Source organism: Hydra vulgaris, chromosome 05 (genome assembly GCF_038396675.1).
Source record: "Hydra vulgaris chromosome 05, alternate assembly HydraT2T_AEP".
NCBI lineage: Eukaryota > Metazoa > Cnidaria > Hydrozoa > Anthoathecata > Hydridae > Hydra > Hydra vulgaris.
The window spans coordinates 12,117,729-12,139,399 of record NC_088924.1 but is presented as its reverse complement, the minus strand read 5'-3'; the positions used below and the strand labels follow the sequence as shown (position 1 = coordinate 12,139,399).

The 21,671-nt window shown below is 29.4% G+C and overlaps 2 protein-coding genes across 2 annotated transcripts; one reads left to right on the top strand and one right to left on the bottom strand.

Moving 5' to 3' along the window:
- Positions 1 to 842: 842 nt before the first annotated feature.
- LOC136079969 (prisilkin-39-like) lies at positions 843 to 2,155 on the bottom strand. The gene is made up of 5 exons (XM_065796626.1): positions 2,029 to 2,155; positions 1,613 to 1,735; positions 1,381 to 1,515; positions 1,138 to 1,272; positions 843 to 1,035 (listed from the first exon to the last, which is right to left on the bottom strand). The coding sequence occupies exons 1-5, from the start codon at positions 2,123 to 2,125 to the stop codon at positions 944 to 946; spliced, it is 582 nt and encodes a 193-aa protein (XP_065652698.1). The 5' UTR covers positions 2,126 to 2,155; the 3' UTR covers positions 843 to 943.
- A 16,201-nt stretch (positions 2,156 to 18,356) lies between these two features.
- Positions 18,357 to 20,703, top strand: LOC136080572 (uncharacterized). The gene is made up of 2 exons (XM_065797386.1): positions 18,357 to 18,497; positions 18,751 to 20,703. Exon 2 carries the CDS (start codon positions 19,712 to 19,714, stop codon positions 20,405 to 20,407), a length of 696 nt encoding a protein of 231 aa, XP_065653458.1. The 5' UTR covers positions 18,357 to 18,497; positions 18,751 to 19,711; the 3' UTR covers positions 20,408 to 20,703.
- Positions 20,704 to 21,671: the final 968 nt, after the last annotated feature.

Genomic DNA, 21,671 nt, shown 5'->3' with positions numbered 1-21,671 from the left:
ACTAAGTACGTGAGAGAGGAAGATTACGAAATAAGTTTTACTAAAAACATCGTTTTTAGTAAAACTTAAAACGTTTTTCAAACGCGTTCGCCCTCACAAAAGATAAAAGAGAGTTATTCATATTTTTAAGAGAAAAAAAGTTATTCACGTTTTTTCCAATATCGTATTACACATTTAAAATAATATGCGCACTACCATTTTTAACATTTATATTTACATGTTTTATTACAAAATCCATAATGGTGGATAATTTCTCTAACATCTTTCGTGTTTGTATGGTATTAAGAAAAGTAGCACCAAATATTATGTTTTATTTTTGTTGTTAACAAATATTATATTTTAAGTTTATATTGTCTAGTTGTTTTTTTATAACTTTTCGATTTACAGGTTGCGACCAATTTCAACACATTTTTGAGATTCATGTAAGAAATTTTTGTTTTCTTTTATGAAGAAACATGCTGATAGAAATTGATCTTTAACTGGCTCAATGACATTTGAAAACGCACATTATTCAGCTTGGTTTTGTAATCGAGTAAGAAAACATTAAGATCATTAACCTTCATTTTGTTTTGAGCTCGTCAAAATGTAACGTTTATACGTAGTATCTTTTTTGGTTTGAATATATATATATATATATATATATATATATATATATATATATATATATATATATATATATCCTTTATTCATCTTAATCATGTATAGTTAAGCAAATGAAATTAAAACTAATTTATTTATTAATCATATATTTGTATGATTTCATAAGCAACGTTCGTATTTGTTGTATAAAAGCTGTTGTATATAATGTTACATATATAAAAACTGCTTCCTGTTTGAAAAGAATCAAAAACTTATATTAAAAACCTAATTAAAAAAAAAAGAAATCCATTGCAAAATAATCATTTACAATGAATTAAAAAATAATTCGTTGAATGAATCTTTTTCATTCGTCCTTGAAATAAGACTTTCCGTATCCATAACCTTTATTATATAATCCACTATAACCTCCATATCCGCGATATCCATATCCTTTATCTAAAAAAATTTAAAAAAATTTTATTTATATTGTTGATTAACACTTAAGCATTGTTTGCTAACTTGGGGAAAATGAACAGAAACATTTTAAAAAAGGTTTACTGTATGAATTATAGGTGGGATCTTTTTTTATAGCCGATTTAGATTCGTCACTGCAGTACTTGCTTCCAAATCCGTATCCTTTGTTATATAAGCCAACACCATATCCACCGTACCCACCGTAACCATACCCTTTGTCTTAAATATTTAAAAAAAACATTCAGTGTGATATAAAAACTTATAAACATTGTTTTTTGTTTGTTTTAATTGAAAAATTACTTTAATAAACATTTTAAAATGATTTACTGTAAGAATTATAAGTTGGATCTTCCTTTACAGCTTTTGATTCGTCACTGTAATAGTTGTTTCCGTATCCGTACCCTTTGTTGTATAATCCACCTCCGTATTCTCCGTGTCCTCCGTATCCACCGTAGCCATAACCTTTGTTTTAAAGATTTAATAAACATACAGAGTGTAAATGTAAACAAATCATACATATACAATACTTTTTTTATTGAAAAATTAAAACATGATTTACTGTACGAATTGTAAGTGGGGTCTTTTTTTACAGCTATTTTTGGTTCGTCATTGTAGTAGTTGTTTCCATACCCTTTGTTGTATAAGTCACCACCGTAACCTCCGTACCCACGGTAGCCATACTCTTTTAAAAAGTTATTTAATCAAATTAAATTAAAAAGTAAAATTAACATTTATATTTACAATTTACTTTAAAGATTAAGCCATTTTTTATAATATTCCATTATATATACATAAAAAAGAAATATTTTAATAATAAAAAAGAACTTTAAGATTAAATATATGTCAAACGAAGTTATAAACTATAGTTTTTAAGTCATTTTGTTGCTTACACTTACAACTTATTATTATATAATTAACAAATTTGAATTAGTAACCAATATAGAACAATTATTAAACATAAAATTTAAAATCTACCGTTTCCTTTATTGTACAAATTGAGTATCTTTCCACTTCTCGCATAAACGCAAAGGTTTAGGAAAACCACCATAAACAATACGTTTACTTTGTTCATGTTTCAAGCAAGGTTAGGTTACACTTAAATAACGCAACCTATACATAGTATCACACTCAAAGTATCGTCTATTTATGCAACATTAACTTCCTTGTTAGTGACGCAAATAAACAAACAAAATTGAAATTACAATGCAAAAAACTTATTTATGGTATTTTTATTACTTGTTGTGGGTGTTTGTTGCTTTTTCAGTAAACTTTTTTGAACAGCATTTAATTAAAAATTTCCAGATACGGAAGAGTTGTATATTTATAATGTAAAGGGATTTAATTACTTACAGTGGTAGAATAAAGTTTGGACGAATACAAATTTGTTCAAATAAATATCTTTTAAGAGGAATTTAAAAAAAAAACTATTAGCGAGGCGGTATTGATATTTTGTTTTTTTGTTTATCAGCAAAATGTCCAACTAGTTTGAATTAAAAAAAATAATCAAATAGCTTGTAACTGAAGAAATAATAAAAAGTTAATTAAATAAAACACAAGAAAAAAAACAGTAAAACGAGTTAAACTTGGACAAATTCATGATTAACAATGAAAAACAATGATTTTCTGTACTTAAAATAGCCGCCTTTGACTTTAAAACACATGCCTGAGCATTGACTCATTCATATCAATTTCATGCACAGTACTTCTGGAGTTGAGCTCCAAGTGCTTTCAGAACCTCGTTTAAGTGTGTTTTGCTTGTAATTTAAACGTTGCACATTTTAAAGTCCATCCGAGCCCAAATTTTTTCAATGGGACTTGATCAGGTGATCAGACACACCATGGCAATAAATGTAATTTCTTAGATTGTAACTATTTTTTGATTCTCTTGCCTGTTAGGCAAAGTTCACCATCTTGTTTGTATTTAAAGTTGGGAGATCTTTGGTAGAATTTTGATATTGACGGATTCAAACACGTTTTCATGGTGCCTTAGTACGAAAACTGATTAATTGAGCCTTCGTATATCTTTATGGACCCAGCACCTTATGAAAAATACATCCTCTAATGCCTAATAAGCCATCGCTGGCGTGCATTTGCTGTTAACAATATAATAGGTGTAATAGTTATTGCTTTTTAAACTTTTCAGGTGTACTGTTGATTTACGATTAAAGTTGTTAAAACTGCTTCATTGCTAAATATAATTTGGCTCTACTCTTTGACAGATCAGGTTAGTCTCTGCCGACACCTTTTTCTCTTTAAATTGCGGTCTTCAACTTTATAAATGGCTTACAATGAGTAATGTAAGAACTGTTTTCTTAATTTTTCCACATCTTTTAAATAGTCTCTCTGCTTACACCTTTAGCCATTTTTCAAATTATTGAATACCGATTTTTTGAACTGAATATATTAGGTTTATCTTTTTGTTTATGATGATGTTAAGTTCGGCGGTTTAGTCGCTGTTTTTTATAAGTTCTAATCGTTGAGCACATTTTTCTGATTTATTCGTTTTTTATCGATTTCAAATTTGTTTAATGTACCGTACACCGGGGTTACTTTGAGCGCTTTCGAAATCTTTTTAACTTACTCTTCCTTTACTAATGACAATATTTGAAATTGAACAAAATGAACATAGGGGCTACGGTTGACTCTTACATAATTCCAATTTAAAATATTTAAACAAAATAAATTTGCATAATATTAAGTTAATTGGTCATTCAAACTTACCCCAAAAATGGGGTAAATACTAATACGTATTACGCAAAAGGAAGACCTATTCAAAAACGCAATTAATATTTTTAAAATTTAATAAAAACAACAGTCTAGTTTCACATGAATTTATTATTCCAAAATAGTATAATTTTTTTTTAATAAAAAACACCCATTTTGGTAATTTTTTTAAATTTAATGGGTATGTTTTAAGTGGGCTAGCCTAAAAAGAGTCTCATTTACATCAGTTTCACTTACACACTATGCAAGTGAAACATCTTAACATTTTGCCAACAAAAACTCAAAAAAACAGTTTTAACAAGGTCAAAAGTAATTTTTTTCCCCCATTGACCCTCCTTTTTCCTTGATATCAACAAGACACAAATGTTATAGTACATTAACTACTGCTTGGCGTACTCAACCTCTAGATTCATTTAAGAATGTATTTTCCATAAGGTGCTGGGTCCATAAAGACAAAAGGAAGGCTCAATTAATCAGTTTTCGTACAAAGACACCATGAAAACGTGTTTGAATCCGTCAATATCAAAATTCTACCAAAGATCTCCCAACTTTAAATACAAACAAGATGGTGAACTTTGCCTAACAGGCAAGAGAATCAAAAAATAGTTACAATCTAAGAAATTACATTTATTGCCATGGTGTGTCTGATCACCTGATCAAGTCCCATTGAAAAAATTTGGGCTCGGATGGACTTTAAAATGTGCAACGTTTAAATTACAAGCAAAACACACTTAAACGAGGTTCTGAAAGCACTTGGAGCTCAACTCCAGAAGTACTGTGCATGAAATTGATATGAATGAGTCAATGCTCAGGCATGTGTTTTAAAGTCAAAGGCGGCTATTTTAAGTACAGAGAATCATTGTTTTTCATTGTTAATCATAAATTTGTCCAAGTTTAACTTGTTTCACTGTTTTTTTTCTTGTATTTTATTTAGTTAACTTTTTATTATTTCTTCAGTTACAAGCTCTGATTTTTTTTAATTCAAACTAGTTGGACATTTTGCTAGTAAACAAAAAAACAAAAAATTAATACCGCCTCTCTAATAGTTTTTTTTTTTTAAATTCCTCTCGAAAGATATTTATTTGAACAAATTTGTACTCGTCCAAACTTTATTCTACCACTGTAAGTAATTAAATCCCTTTACATTATAAATATACAACTCTTCTTGTAAGAAGAAAATCTAAGAGCTGTAGAGAGAGTAAAACCTGCTACTGCTAAGAGAAGTTTTTACTTTGATCCGACTTATACTTTAGATAAGGATGTGGTGCTTCCTTGCGGCAAGGTACTTCATAAAGTTGGCATGCAGGTAAATCCATTAGAACATATGGATTTAAATAGAAGGATGCTTTTTATTGACGGAAGTGAAACAGGACAAGTGAAGTGGTTAAAAGAGCGATTGAATTATTCTTTGCCGCAGCCGAAAGAGCTTATAGAGGATAGGGTTATTCTGTAGGTGGTAGCGTGCTTAAACTAAAGCAACTTGTCGGAGATGAGCATTAAAACAAGACAACAAGGTTCGGTAAGTCCTGCGGTAATAGGGTAGTTCCAAAAAAAATGATTTTTTTGAATTTCAACTAACATTGCTTTTCATAAGGTGATATTACTAATAATTTTTTAATTTTGATATTACTAATAATTTTTTATTTTATGATTAGATCACTCCATGACTTCCCTCAATGGGTTCAAAGTTCATTTTTTCCCCGTTTTTTGCCCATATTTCGGAATAACTGAGGGGAATGTTACCATTATCCAAATTAATTTTTTATCCTTTTTTTTTTGTTATTTTATCTTTTTGAAGGAAATAAAAATATAATGTTAAGCTTAATTTTTTTTTTTTTTTACTTGAATAATGAAGATCAAAAAATTCAAAAAAATTCATTTTTAAGTTTTTTGTACTATATTAGTGTTCGCTTTGTTAACAAGATACTTTACACATTAAATTATTTATATTTGCATAATAAAATCATATTCATGATTAGTTTCTGAGGAAATTAGTAGTCAAACATAGTTTATGTTTTTAAATTTATTTTGTAAACAAAGAATTTTTTACCTAATCAGATTTTTTTTTAATTGTTCTTTCACTCTTATATTTGTTTGATACGAGGAAGGTACTTTGTCTTTTATCCTCCTTGTGCGATTTAATGATCAACTCCTCATTTTCATGACTCATTTACTACATCAAGATTATTCACAAATAGTTTAAATTCTAGATAATAGTCATTTTGATCCCATGTCTCAGTAGAGTCTTAAGCCACTGTACTTCAGCATTTGTACTTAAGTTATAAGCAGGGTCAAACTTTGGGGAGTATCATCATCAAACATAGGGGAATTCAATATATTTAAATTAATTTAATGTCTCTCTATGGCATAAGTTGTAGCTCTTGGGGTTGAGTAAAACATTTTGGCAATATCGTTCCGTTATTGTACATTTTTGTCAATAAGAGACATAACTAAAATATTTGGGTCTATGTACCAAGTCTCTTTAAGAGACTCTATAACAGGTTTTGCCTGGACATGATTTATTTTTGAGTATTTCACCATCTGCCAAAGAGCTTTCATATCCTAAAGATTTTTAGACTATTAAATATTACAAAAAATTTTCAAAGAAAAAAAAAATAAAAACCAAAATGATTAAAAACTTTTAAAACATAGAAATGTCACCTGATGTGGAGCGAAAGCCGGAAATTCAGCCTTTATAAACCACTCAGTGTAAAATACAGCCGTAAAGAATGCCATATTTTTTTCTTCTTAAAATCTGTCAAGCTAGAAATGTTGTCCAGAAGGAGATTCATTTTCAGAGAGTATATTTCCTTTGCCATAAATCTGGCATGGTGTACAGGCCCAAGATTTTTAGTCTGTTCATCACCAGATTAAACCATTATTGTCAATTTCACTAACTCTAGATAATCAGACCTACATCAATCCTAAATAAGAATATTTATTTAGACGCAAAACAGTACTAAACTTATTTTATTACAGAGTATTCAATTTATTCAAAATATTAAATACCTTTTTCATTGTTTTCATTCTGATATTATTTTGAGAAAAAAATAAGGCTTCCTTGAACTGTACCTGCAGCCAGCTATCAGAAATATCCTCAATTTTTACTTTGTTTAACACAATGGAATTTTGATCAATGGAGTTTCATACATCTTTAAGCTTCTTAAACAATGGATTATCTGAACCATTTGTTTTACTGCTAGGATAAATGTTCCAGCAGTCAATAACATGCCTTTTATAGATGTGATGCCTACATGCTAGGAGAAGTAGAGGTCTATCAAGCTCTGCAGTTAATCTAATTCAAAAACTCTTTTTATTACCAGTATTTGCAGAAGTTGTTTCAAAAACGCATCCTTGCAATTTATCAAAAATATAAAATTGGTGAGGAAGTTTTATGATTGTATTCTTCTGTGTTTCTATAGTACAAGAGTTCAAATGAGGGATCCCAAAAAGCTCACTCTGTCCATTTATTCTGATGGAAACAGCAAGTCTGTCACGTATGTTCTATTCCGTTTTTGAACTCTTTAACTATTTTACCATCAAAATAGAGAATAATTCGTAATGATAAAGATTTAACTAGTTTAGTAACGTGTTTTTTAATCTTTTCTTCTTCTTTAGTTACACTTTCTCTGCAACTCTAAACGCAGTTGAAGAAGGTATTGCAAAATTAGCAACATCACCTCCTATATATACTATATCTGCTACATATTTACAGTCAGAATTATTATCACTACTTGAAGAGTTTTCTAAACTGTATAGATTGTTACCATTGTTTATTTTAACTTCCATGTTTAACATGGAACACAATTTCCAAGTTGGTCCAAGATAAACGCAATATCTTCATTTTTGGCTTTGGATGTCCTTCTCCTGTCTTTTATAATACTTTCAATTAGTTCTTCTTCTTTTTTTATTAATCCAAATGCATTTTAACATTTTTTCAAAAAATTTCTCATCTGATTTTGTATTTTACAATTAAGTAGCTTTTTTTGAATTAATTAGTTACTGAAAAGATAAATGATAACCAAAATATAAAATAAGTTATAAATCAAACTGCATACACAAGGTAAATTATAATTGTTCATAAAATGAAACAAATATATGTATGTTTAAAATTTAACAGAAAACACATTACAATGGTACATAGGACAAAGGTAATAAAAGATAGTGAAATATAGTGAAATATAGTAAAATAAATCAATATTTTTGAATTTTTTGATTTTCATTGTTTTGTAAAAAAAAAAAAATTAAGCTTAACATATATATATATTTATTTAATTAAAAAGATAAAACAACAAAAAAATAGAAAGAAAAATTAATTTGGATAATAGTAACATTCCTTTCAGTTAGTCCGAAATATGGGCAAAAAACGGGCAAAAAATAGCCTTCGAATCCATTGAATGAATTTATTTAGCGATCTAATTAAGAAAAAAAAAAAACTTGTTAGTAATATCAAGGTTGGGGCACCTTATGAAAAGCAATATAAGTTGAAATTCAAAAAAATCATTTTTTCGGGACACCCTATAGTGGATGGACACCCTATAGTACAGGATGGGTTAAGACTTAAACTAAATGAAATCAAACTAATAAAAGATAAGGGAAGCAGTTAAAATGAATATAACCCAAAATAACTTAGAGAAAAATAAAAAACTATTAAAATCTCTTGCTTTCCAATTTCCTAAAGTCGTTATGTTATTGGTATGCCTGACTGGGTTTATTAAAACAGAAACTACAGCAGAAAAAGTTATTTTTATAGTTTTCAGCATAATGTTTTTTATACTTTTGTGGAGCAATCTTATCCATAAACAATTTGTACAAAATAAAATCTTATACACAAAAATAGCTAAAAATATTTCTAAAGCCATAACACTTGCAGTCTGGTTACCCATGATAACTATATTATTTTGGGATAAGGATATGGATTTATTAATAATAGCCGGCTCTATGAGCAATAGTTTGTGGGAGTTATTTGTTCAGGTATTTGGAGCATTTATAAAAATAGGGCTTTTTTTCAGTGAAATATTTTTTATAAAAACAGATATATTAAGTTTTAGTTATTCCACAACATTTTAATTATTAATTACTGCAGGGTTGATTCTGTTATATGTCGTTTGTAGTGAGCTAAATATTCTAGATAGTGCTGCAAATCTTTTTTTAACATTTAGCATATGTATCTCTTTTATAGCAACCGTTTTAGGTATGTCTGTATCAGTAACCACCTTATTTATTTTAAGTATTGTTAAAATTATGAGAGGAAAGTGGGAAGGTTAAATTAAGTAATGAATCAACATTGGCGAACGCCGGTCTTTAGTTTGGAATCTTGCAGGATTAGAACTATAAACCGGCTAGGAAACAAACACAGGCTAATTATAGCTATGCTAATGGCTATTATTATGCCTCTATCTGCAAGTGCAAGCGTAACGTGCGGTGCACGTTTTATCAACCTTATAACTGATGTCTGCTGGTCATGTTTATTGCCTCTTTTAATCGGTAACATGCAAGTAGGTAAAGGAGATACAAAAAATCCTGGTTCTCTTCTTTGTGCCTGCAAAAAGGGAGGTTCTACGGTGTCTATCCTCGGTATAACTGGGATTCTGGGAGCCCGTGCGAATGATCGACGTAACGAGAAGCAAGTTCTGCATGGTCGGTCTTGGGTTAGACCTTAGTAGTGATGATCTGACAACCATAGGCACTTCTAATCAGGCACACTGCAACGGTAGAAGAGCTTATAATAGCTTTTACCATCTTCAGTATTACGTATATCCGTTTATTTACTGGCTAGAGCTTACAACTGATCTGCCATGTCTCGAACAAACAAGCTTTGAAATTGCTTACATGTCTGAGCTAGATCCTATGTGGAACAATGAAAAGCTACAAACGTTAATGCAACCCGAACTGTTTTTATCTGGTAATCCTGCGGCTCAAGCAGCTTGTGCTGTGGATTGTGTTAGCAGTACGGCAAACCTCCCAAGAGATGAGTTGTTCTCGTGTAGTCGATGCTGGGGCAATATTTATCCATTTTCAGGTAGTAACGTCGATCATGTTGGAGGGGTACATAACAGCAGTTTATTTGTAGCTAGGATACTTGCCAAGATGCACAGGGTAGGGTTGAGGAGAGCATAAGTACTTCTGACGGGCGGATTAACGACCTGGTATGTAAAAAAGAGACGGCATTAAAAATCAAAAAAAAGCCAGTACAAGCTACAGATGGTTTATACAAAGGCCGCAAGTGGAGCAATCGGTTAATGGCTTCTTGGTCTTAGTAATATGGCCTATCGTGTTTTCAAGGAATATCCGTATTACGGACACGATTGGAGTTATTTGGTATGGAGAAAAAGGAATTGCTGCGTTTGGTAGTATTAACAATAACGGGTCTTCTACTTTTTGATCCTTGTGTTTATGGGGATGAGACCAATATCGAGTGGGCACAAGAGCTTGCTATAGATAATCAGCGAATGTTTATAAATAACTTAAAAGACATTATAGTAATGTCTGGGGTTGAGGAGGATCTGAAAGCTGTGGTATTAAAACCAAGACCAACTTTTCAGATATTTGTATCTTGTACCATGCCAATTAGTTTGCTTAAAAGCTACACAAGAGATGCCGCCAAGTACAACAGAGTACTGATTTTTAGGAGATAACCTGCGGGGAGTTTCCATAAGTTAAGCCAGTTAGTCAGTGATATTTCAAGTGATATTACAGGCGATGTAGCAATGCAGATAGACGATGAAGCCTTTAAGGCTTTTGATATCAAGTGTGTTCCTACAATAGTACTAAGTAAACCGGCTAGTATATTTTCCGAGCTGGTAAAGGGAGGTTGTTTTTGACAAGATCAGCGGTAACATAACGATTCAGTACGCTTTAAAGGTTTTTGTGGAGAAAGGTGATTTAAATGTAAATGCTAGGGAACTTCTGAAATAAAAAGTGCTGTTTTAAAAATAATAGTTTTTCTAGTTTTAACCGTAAGTAACAACCTGCTTGTGGTTGCGGTAAGAACAAATACTAATGAGGTAAACAATTTATTTGACCGTCATATCAAAAATAAAGAACAGTTAATGCGGGATGTACATGCGCACAGAGAGGGTGCAGTAAGAGAAATCGAAGCAGGTAACTGACTAGAGCACATAGGTGAAATAAATGAGGCCGAAAGTAAAGCAAAAGAACTTGAAGCAATTAGAGAAGTAGATTTGGAAAGTAGAGGTAGAGAAAAAAGAGCGTCGGAAGAATACCGTTTTTATGATGAGAATGAGCTTGAACCTGATTATAGCAAACCGGGAAATCTTGCTCACAAACGTGATGCTGACAAGATTATAGCTCAAATCAGCAAAAAGATGAGAAAACTAGGAAAAGATTTACAGACAAAGCTTTCGTCCCTTGGGGTTGATTGCCGTCAGGTGAAAGGGCAGATGCAAAAAGACCTTACCTATCATATAGAAATTGAAGGAATAGAACATAAAAACAGTGTATATGAGCAAGTAACGTGCTAAGAGACAATCAATAAGTACAACTGTCATGACAGTCTGACGCTGCGCTGCGGCAATAAAAACGGCAGTGCTGCCGTTTAACGGTCATCAGTAGGAAAGTCATAACTCCTTACACTTATACAGCGTCAAGCTCAAATATTAATTGCAAAAATGAGGAAGTGAAATAATAAAGTCTTTGCATTTTTTGGTATAAAATTCACCTAACTTCGACATTTAAAATTGTAAGCCATTGGTTATTTTCATTTATTACATTTTCATTCCAACGTTTTGGACATTTCGTGCATTTTTTTTTTTGTTTGTTTTTTCTTTAGTGATTGCTATGTCGATTTCTGTAGCACTTGTTGCGCTTCAATGACTGATTATTTTGCTTAGTGTTAAAACCAGTTTTTTTTAATTTGGAATTCTTTCATTCTTCTCGTCTTCAACCTGTTTGAGTTTGCTTAGCATCTCGCGTAAATTGAGACATTCTCTTTCAGGTTTGCTAATTCTGGAATTTTTTCGCTTCATAATATTGACATGATCGATTCATGTAATTTTCTTTTATGACACTTTCTAGAATAATTCTGTTTTCTTGTCGTGTGCGGATAAGTTTCTATTATTTATTCAGTAAATTGGCATAGTTGTATTAAAGTTAGTGAAACTCGTTAACATTTAGAACAAAAGTATGAACAACTGTGAACAGATTGAGCAAGTTTTGGTAGTTAAAGTATATCTGCAATTTGCAATTTAGGTTGGTGAGCTTTGCTTATGTCTTGCAGAAAAAAGCCTGCTTTTTTAAGTTCTGCAACAATTTGAAAATGCGTGAAACATTAACCAAAATTAAAGAGTTTTGATTGAAGATAAACGGGAGCATTTTTAAACAAATACTGCATATTGAAAATGGTATAATATTTATTTAATATTTGTCGCTAAATCTTTATAAAACGGCAACACACATCAATATCTAAAGGCTGAAAAATGCGCGACGAATGAGCTGGTTTGCATATGAGTTTGACATTGTTTTAAATACAAAGAAAAGCAACCTGGTATTTAACATGTGTGCTGTGCTGTTAAGTACTAACACATTGGTACCATAAATTTTTTTGAAAGCTGGAATAAATATTTTAGTCAGTCATTGGATGAGTTGTTTGTCTTGCATCCAACCTAACAGTGAAAATGTAAATATTGCTTTTTTTTTTGTGGCGTTTTGTACAATTTTTAAGTTATAGTCGGTTTTTTGAGGAATATAGTCGGTTAGTTGTGCATTTGAAACATTTCAGTTAGAAAGTTTTTCGTTTTTAAAGACATTATGTTTTCTTTTTTAGAAATCATTCGGTACCTTTTAAGTATTCACCCCCCCCCCCTCCTCTTTCATTTTACTTCTAGAATCGCCCCTGCATTTACTACAAGGTATGCAATAGAAACTCTCTATAATGGAAATTATAAACGTTTAAAGAGCAACTCCAGCAGCATTTGCACAGTTGACTACGCAACCTACTTTGTAAGTTAAGTTTTTTATCATTTCATAATTTATTATTTTCACTCTGAAAGTACGTTTGGAACCTGTTTGAATACTTTTTTTTACGTTTGCTAATGCCTGTTTGAATATCCTTATCACGATTGAAGCTGATTTCATCAAAATTCTAGACATTTGACAAAGATCGGCGTTTGCTTCAAAAATTTGAGCTTTGGGTGCATTAAAATTTTTTTTAGTATTATCTTCAGTAAAAAAAGCTGCTCACAATGTTCCAATTTTACTTGCAGTTTTCTTGCTTAATAGATGTTTTTAACGTTTGATGAAAGCATAGTATCAAGTTTTTCCTGGTTTACCGTTCGTAAAAAAATTTGTTTATTTGGTATGTTGTAAGTAGCTAGCAACAAGATTAATTACATTAAATTTGTGCAAGGGTGCTTGTAAAAAGGAAACTTTTAGGCTTTTTCAATGAGAGAAAATACCAATAAACATCAAACACTTAACAAAGATAAAAATTTCAGACAAACTTCTTTTTCAATAAAAAAAGTTGATCGAAAAAACACTTTTTTTAGAAAATAAACAAAACAAAGTTTTAAAGAAGTTTATTAATGGCCAATTTGAGTTTCTACGTTGTTAATGTTGTCTGGAGAGAGAATATTTTTCGTTTTGATTACTATTATGTATTTCACTATTGAAAAATAAAAATCATCACAATTGAACCTGTCATTTCGAAAATCAACAAAAATATGATTTTTATTAAAATAATGTCTAGGTTGCTAAAGAAATTAAACATAGAAGTAGATAAATAAAGAACGTATGTGATTTATGTATTTTTTATTTTTTATAAAAAAAATATAAATCATACAGAAATTTTCAATTCAAACTTATAAACTAACTGCTAAAAGTTTTGGACTTATGTCCTTTTCGGTTCAATGACAGGTTCAATTGATGGTTGAGTTAAAAATAAAACAACTTCAGCTAACTTCTTTGCTATCAGTTGACTATCGTTCTTTAAATTGTTTTTAATACAAAATGCATTTTTTGCATCATCAGTTGCCATAGGCGCCCGCAGGATATTTTGATAATCCAGACACGACACTTTGAAGCATTCGTTTATACCTATGTCAAATGAGGAGAAGAGTTAGGATGGTGGAGACTTGGAAGCAAAAAAACAAAAAGTATAGAAAAAAATTTTTATCGTTTTTAGTTGTAATATAATAAATTGACTCACCGTTATCTCACGAAATCAAAATTGATTTCTTTCTAGAAATATGTCTAATTTTTTATATTTACCTTATAAATCCTTATAGCTTTTGTTCTATGTTTTCTACTTTTCTACATGGAGTTATTTTTTCTACTTATCGTCGCATGACAAAAAAATTGTAATTATATTGCAGTTTTGTTCTAATTAGAATAAAAATGCAAATAAAATTTGGCAATAAAAATGTAGTAAAAATATAAGACCATTGTTAAATTGAACTAGAGTCATTTTGCATAATATTTTATCGTGTTTGTGTGACGTCATTTGCAACAATATTACTGTCATGAATTAGCAGAAAAAACAATTTTGCATGAAATGGTTTATTATATATTTCATAAAAGGAAGCATGTTACCACACATTAACATAAAATGCTACATTACAATCTTATTTATAAGTTGAATAAAAGTATAAAAGAAATGTCTTACACTCTTTACTTCATTTTATTTTTAACACTTTTTTTTTTTAGTATATTTTATTTTTATTTAACATACTTCCGGTTTACCCAGAAGATAATTTAGGCAGATTACCCAGAAGATCTATGAAGATTTTTGTTTATTACAGATTATACAATTTACACGACTCAAATAATTTTCAGCTTGTTTTAAGTAATCAATTTTCATGAATAAAAATAAATTTTGATTTATTTTAAAAAATGGCATGAAAGACTTTGACTTATTTTCTCTTTCTTATTACATAGAAGTTTTCAGTGCAAATAGCTCTATTAACATGATAATGTAATAGTTGTTACAAAGCATTCAATTTTTTTGTACTTAGGTGACATAAAATTGTTTGTATTTAGGTGGCATAACATTTTTTGTACTTAGGTGACTTAATATTTATAGACCTGTAACAATGTAGTTTTTTAAAATACAATACTTAATAATACTACTTACTTAAATATTCCAATATAATGATTGAGGAATAATTAATATATTGTAAAACAGCAACTGCTTTTGAGTTTATGTAATCATGAAAAAAAGTTTTTTTGGTTTATTATGCAACTTATATTATATTTTAAATTATGAGCAAAAATCTCTCATAAATAACTATTTAAACTAATAACCAAAACAAAAATATGAAATAACAATGTTTTGTATAAAAAATACTCTTCTTTTTTTTTAAACTACATTATATATAACTATATTACCAACAAATGTAATAATAATAGTTATGTATAATTATATTAGCAATAAGTATAATGAATATTACCTCCTAATAAATATTACCACTAAATCATCATGGCCACAATGAACCACAGTGACCGCCAGGTTTTAAGTCTCCCCACATCAGGTTTTTTTTCATAAATACTTAGTTGTATATATGAAAATAAATATTTAGTTAGTAAAAACCTCTAGGGGAATGGAAAAATGTATGAAAATCAAAAAATAAAAATTATAGTTTTTAGTTAAAAAATATCGACCATTTTCAAAAAAAAGGGCAATAATTTGCTAATCGAATACCGGCGTATTTTGATTTTAAACATACTTGAGTTTTATTAAGGTGGCACACAACTGAAAACAAGTTTTTTTGTAAATAATCAAAATTTTGATTTTTTTTTTTTTAATGACAATTATTTTATATTAAAATAAAATAAAAAACAGATAATTTTTTTTTTTAATTAATTTTATTATCCATAATGGCCAAAAATGGGTTGTAAAACATGTGTTTTTAGTAAATCTTCAAAACCTAATAACTTAATTTTGCCTCAACTACTGAAACTAAAATTTTGAACATAGCTTCCTAATCATATTTCACCCTGTTTGACCGTGGGAATTTTTATAATTTAAATTATTTCATGAAATATTGCATTTCTAACAAAATCACCTAATATATATATGAAATATCAATAAATTCAGCACTATAAACATCAATATTTCACTTTCTATAACTTTTTATGAAAATTCTGAGGGTTAAATGAAGTATTATATTATGATAAACAAATCCTGAAAATTGTATTATGTAATTCTGTTTTGTTAATGAGAAAATGTGTTTCAAAGTTTAAAAAAATACATATTGAGAAAAAAGCAAAAATAAGAAAAAAATATATAATAACATAAAAATTATCAAAATCCACCAGAGATGTAACTATCAGTTGTTTCTTTTATTTGCTGATCGTCTATGAAACCTTTTTTAACTGCTCTTATTTTTTTTCTCTGCATTTTACTTTTATCCGTTGACTTTGACTTCATATGTCGAATTCTGGTTTTGTCAACTTTACTTGACGAAGCTAATGTAACAATTCCACTCAAGCCAAAGTATTTTAAAACTTCTAATACACCATTAGCACCATCATTATAATGCAGCACTGCTGAGTATGTTCCCATTTCAATTGTAGACTTACTAACAAATGTGTGCTTTGGTACGCGAGACCATATAATAGAATTTAATGCTTCATTGGCATTTTGCGTCGTTCCATGCAAACATTTAATTAGAAGATCATCAGCCTGAAGATCCTTGATGATTGGTAAAATAAGATTCTTAATCCAGATAGGTATACATGATTTTGATTTGTAATTTGTATTATTTAGAGCCCAATATTTGCACCAACTTGCCAATCCTCTTGGGCAAAACTGATGTTGCATTTGCTGGTTTTCAAAGTTGGTAAAATGAAATAAAATAGCATAAACTGCCTTTTTCATAGCATACAAGTTGTTGACATTTTGACGAATGGCCATGCCATAATAGTTTTGCATAGAATTTATACATTTTTCTGTTAGGTTACCTCTACCTGATAAAGGTGTTTTAGTGCCTTTGTGTGCTTTGACTAAATTTCTAAGTCGTGTACCCAATCTTTTTTGCACATGACCTACACATTCAAGTTTTATTGGAGTGATGTCAAAATCCTGGTAAGGGTTTGAGTTTTTGACATCTTTGAATGAAGAAGTGTCTCCATCACCTAGAAACTCTTTATAAATTAGATTATTTTTTTTAACCGAGCGATTAAAAATTGTTACTGCTCCTGCAGACTCCATACTTCCAGACGAAGATTTGTGATTTATTTCACATTGATGATCAATTATCCAACACTGATATTCTGGAGTTCCTTTTTTACTGTTCCACATTTTACAGCCCATGCAGTACTTAGACAAAACTTCAATATCAATGCATTTATCCCCAGAAATCGCAGTAACTACACCGTGCAATGAATTGTGACCGCGTTTCTGCCATGCACCATCAATTGAAACTCTTACACATGGTATATCCTGAGCAATGTCAACTTTTTTAGAGTCCTTAGTTGCTAATAACATACTTTTCTCTGAAGCACTTTTATAAGCTACCATAATAGTTTTGTTTAATTTTTGAAATCCATTTTCAGATATACATTTTAAGTTCATGCAAGATGAAAATGTTTTTATAGCTCCATAACCACAGCCTACTTCTCGAAAAGCTATTATTGCACGAATATTAACATCATATGGTGAGTTAGCTGTTACTGCATCAAATTTAGCATTTATTGATTTGTTTGATGAATTAAATCTTTTAACATAATCACAGTGTTCACATTTTAATTGAAACAAATGTGCAAATCCTTTTCTACTGGAATCAACATCTGTTAAAAGTAATGGCTGAAAGCAGTTGTTGCATGCAGTTTTAGCTATAAGTTCTTTAAGAATTGAAAAATTAATAAAAACAAAATAGTTATCTTTTCCAGAATCAAATGTATTCGAGTAGTTGGGTTTGATTTTCCTTTCACTAGAACAGCTACTTGCTGCTTGAGTTGTGGACGATGTCATCGTCGATGATAAGATGTAAGAAGAAGATGATTTTTTATTTCCAACAACACCATTCCATTTTCGTTTTATCCTTCTTGATAAATTTTGTTTAGTTTTATTTCCTTGTTTATTCATTTAAAAACAACTTTATTCCAACTAAATTGAAATCAATTTTTAAATTATTTGGTATAAAATGAGAGAAAAGTTACAGTATAAAAGACTAACATTAACAGATTAAAAACACTCTTGTTCGTAAATAAAATTTTGAATTATGACTTTTAAAACTGAAAACTAACAAGAGTCTGCGTATAACAAATTAAAACCAAGTTTGTGATGGTGTTTTACTGTTTTGAATTCAGAAAAACTCCTATGACTGATGGTTGCTAAGGCGTTGTTAGGGAATTTATTTTCAAGTGTCATCTACTAAAATGATATTAAATCAACTTTTATATCATTTTTGAGACTAATTTTTTTTTTATATGTTCAAGGAATGGTTATAGAATCAAAATACCCAAAAATCTAAAAATTGATTTTTTTCAAAAAACTTGCTTTTTTTCAGTTGTGTGCCACCTTAAATGCGGTCAACAATTTATGTGCTGTTTGTTTTAAAATCTTTGGTAAAAAGTGAGCAAAGCTTCATAAAATATCTAAAGCTATTGAAGAAAAAATAGAAAAATTTATTTGAGATAGCTATGGTCAAAATATAGCAAAACATCCTAGAGTTATTTGTAGCAATTGTTATAAAAACCTTTATTGTTTGGAAAAAAACGATACAAAATACCTTGATAAGTGGCTAAAGCAAATTTCTCAGGTTAGTTGATAAAATTAATGAAAAACTATATTTAAGACTTAGTGTTTAATTAAATAAAGTTGTTTTATTTTTTATTAATTTTTAAAAAAGAAAGAGCTGTGACACAGCCTGTGTCTCAATGAACTTTAATAACTTGAAAAAAAAAATTTAAACAGCTTGTTTTAGGAACTAATATGTCATAGATGTGTTTATTTTTATTGTGTTATGTTTTTTATATTACTAATTTATATAGTTTTAGATTTTTTTTGTTTAGATATCAAGATGTCAAGATGTCAAGATCAAGATGTCAAGATCAAGATGTCAAGATATCAGAAGAACTTCAGATGTTTCAGAAATATCAAAAGATATTAACATTAATACTTCTGAGTTAAATGAAGATAAAAATGAAAGGATGTGTTTAAAATGTTGTGGAGTTGTTAAGTCAGGCATTATTCATCTTTGTAGTGATTCAAGCTGTGAAAAATTCAAGCAGTTCAAGCTGTGAAAAATTTAGTTAATGCAGCATATGCATTGGGATCAGCAAGTGCAGAACGTGTCACTTCAAGTATTTTAAAAATAAAAGTGGAAAAGGAAAATATTTTTAGAGGTGAAAAATTCACAATTGCTACTCATGGGAATTCATTGACTATTGTTGCTGGAACTACGGACAATAAATGTGACTGTGCTAATTTTAGTCAAGTATCTTTTGGAACAATAATTTAGCTTATAAAATGTTTAGAACTATCTCAGTGTAAAACCAAAAAAATGTGTTCTATATTTAGAAAAAGTCTTGGCTTTCAAAGTAGCATAGAAGGAAATATTGTTAAAAAATTAGAGGCTTTAAAAGCAGAAATGAATGAATATTTTTCATGTAAAGAAGAAGAATTTGTTGAAGCTGGTGATATAGTAAATAAATCAATGGTTTATATTAAAGGTATTGATGAATTTATACATGATATAATCACTGAAAGGAATATTGACCCTATTTCTACAATTGTAAGAGTTGCTGTGGATTCTGGTCAAGGTTTTTTAAAGGTCACTATGAATGTTTTTAATCCGCATGATAAACTAGCAACCAACCTGACCTTGATGATGCTGGAGTTAAGCGTTGTTTTATTGTTGCTATTGTAGAAGGAGTGTCTGAACACAATGGAAATTATAGAAAATTAGTTGATACTCTTAATCTTCAAAATATTAAGTATTCTGTTGCATTTGATTTAAAGTGTACAAACTCAATGTTTGGCATTACAAGCCATGCTGGAAAGTATAGTTATTTGTGGTGTGAAGGAGAGAGTCTTTTGGATGGTGGAGAAAAACGAACTCTTGGTTCCCTTAATTATTATTACAGTAAATACACAGAAGCTGGAAAACCAAAATCAAAGATGACTGATTATAAAAATGTTATTAATCCAAGATTATTATATCTTGAAGAGGATCCAGACACAATTATTGAAAATTTAGTTCCAGTACCTGAGTTGTATACATTAATCGGAATAGTTACAACTTTTGGAAAACTATTATCAAAACTATGGCCTGGCATTGAAAAGTGGTTAAACTCAAATGACATATTTTTCAGAGGCTACCATGGCATTGGATTTGATGGCAACAATGCCAACAGACTTTTAGATAAGCTAGGTGTTCTTTCTCATAATATTGCTGATCAAGGAAAGCTTGATTTACTACCAGTAATTGAATGTTTAAGAAAGTTTCAATCAATGAAGCAAGCCACCTTTGGAGAAAAAATTGGTGATATTGAATCTGTTGTTTTCGAATTCAAGATGTCTTATGCTAAGTTAAGGGAATATATTAATACTTACTTTGAAAACATTTCTTTGAATATACCGTGGAAAGATCATATTGCAGTTAACCATATTGTACCATTTCTAAAAAGTACCAATACTGATAATAGGCTTGGAATTTACTCTGAATAAGCAGGTTAATCTGTTCATCGTGAGTTTAAAAAGACATGAAATAAATATAAGAGACAACAAAGCCACCTAGACTATGCTAAACGATTAAAGTCAAGTGTTGTGGAATTTTCAACATTTAATAAATAGTTAACAAGTTTACTATTCAATTTAATATATTTTGCTACACAACTATGTCAAAATTATTATTTACAAAGTATTTTAATAGCATAAAAAATACTTTTAATTGAGTATTGATAAAAAAGAATGCTATTTTTGTTTTTCAAAGCTTAGTCAAGGTATTTTTCACATTAAATACATTTTGTTGTTGTTTTTATACCTACATTCTTTTTCCTTGTAATCTGTTTTTTAATGCCTTTATATTGTGGGAGTACACAAGTACAGAGTAAAAATTAGGTTTCTTCATGAAATTATGTGAAATATATGAACTTTAATAAAGTTAACGGTGTACCGCCCCTCCCCTTTTTATCTAAAGTTTAGATGAGTAAAAATTTTATTCTAACCGTTCCTATGGAGATTCCTAATACCTTTACTTATATGCTATGTTAATTCTTAATAAGAAAAAAAATTGGATGTGGGGAGACTTCAAACCTGGCGGTTATTGTGGTTCACAGTGTGGTATAGTTGATTTTTTACAGGTTGAAAATTTAATGGTGATTTAATGAAATAATCACCATTAAAGTTTCAACCTGTTAGTAATCTTATTATATATATAAAATTATTAGTTTTAATCTACTTTTAGTTATTTATCTTCTCCCCATTCCATTCTGAGTTGTATTCTGTTTTAGTTTGTTTCCACAGCGATTTGGATGTCTAAGAATAGTTTAAAAAATAAATAAAAATTTTAAATGCCACGAATATATTTAATGTATTAAAATTATATCAAATAAAAAAACAAAAATGGTTTCAAATTTTGCTAAAAAAACTTAATTCGGAATACAAACGAACAAAATTCTAAATTCAAACAAATTTAAATCTCAATTCCAAACAAAACAAAACAAAAAAGAAGAAAAGTCAGTTTAAAATCAATAATTAAGTTTAAAGCAAAACTAAATATATATATATATATATATATATATATATTATATATATATATATATATATATATATATATATATATATATATACTCACTATAACTAACAACCTACTATTAACCAGAGGCGTAGAAAGAATTTTTTGATGTTCGAGATAGGTAACTTCCAGACATGGAGCAAACTCCAAACATTTATATGTTAATACTTATGTCAAATAATGAGGGTTTGCAAA

Excerpts from the sequence above, each read along its gene's own strand:
- LOC136079969 (XM_065796626.1), bottom strand. The coding sequence starts at position 2,125 with ATGAACAAAGTAAACGTATTGTTTATGGTGGTTTTCCTAAACCTTTGC. Across the intron at positions 1,736-2,028 it reads TTTGTACAATAAAGGAAACG|AGTATGGCTACCGTGGGTAC; the intron begins GTAGATTTTAAA and ends ACTTTTTAAAAG. Across the intron at positions 1,516-1,612 it reads CCCCACTTACAATTCGTACA|GTTATGGCTACGGTGGATAC; the intron begins GTAAATCATGTT and ends TTTAAAACAAAG.
- LOC136080572 (XM_065797386.1), top strand. The coding sequence starts at position 19,712 with ATGTTTGGCATTACAAGCCATGCTGGAAAGTATAGTTATTTGTGGTGT.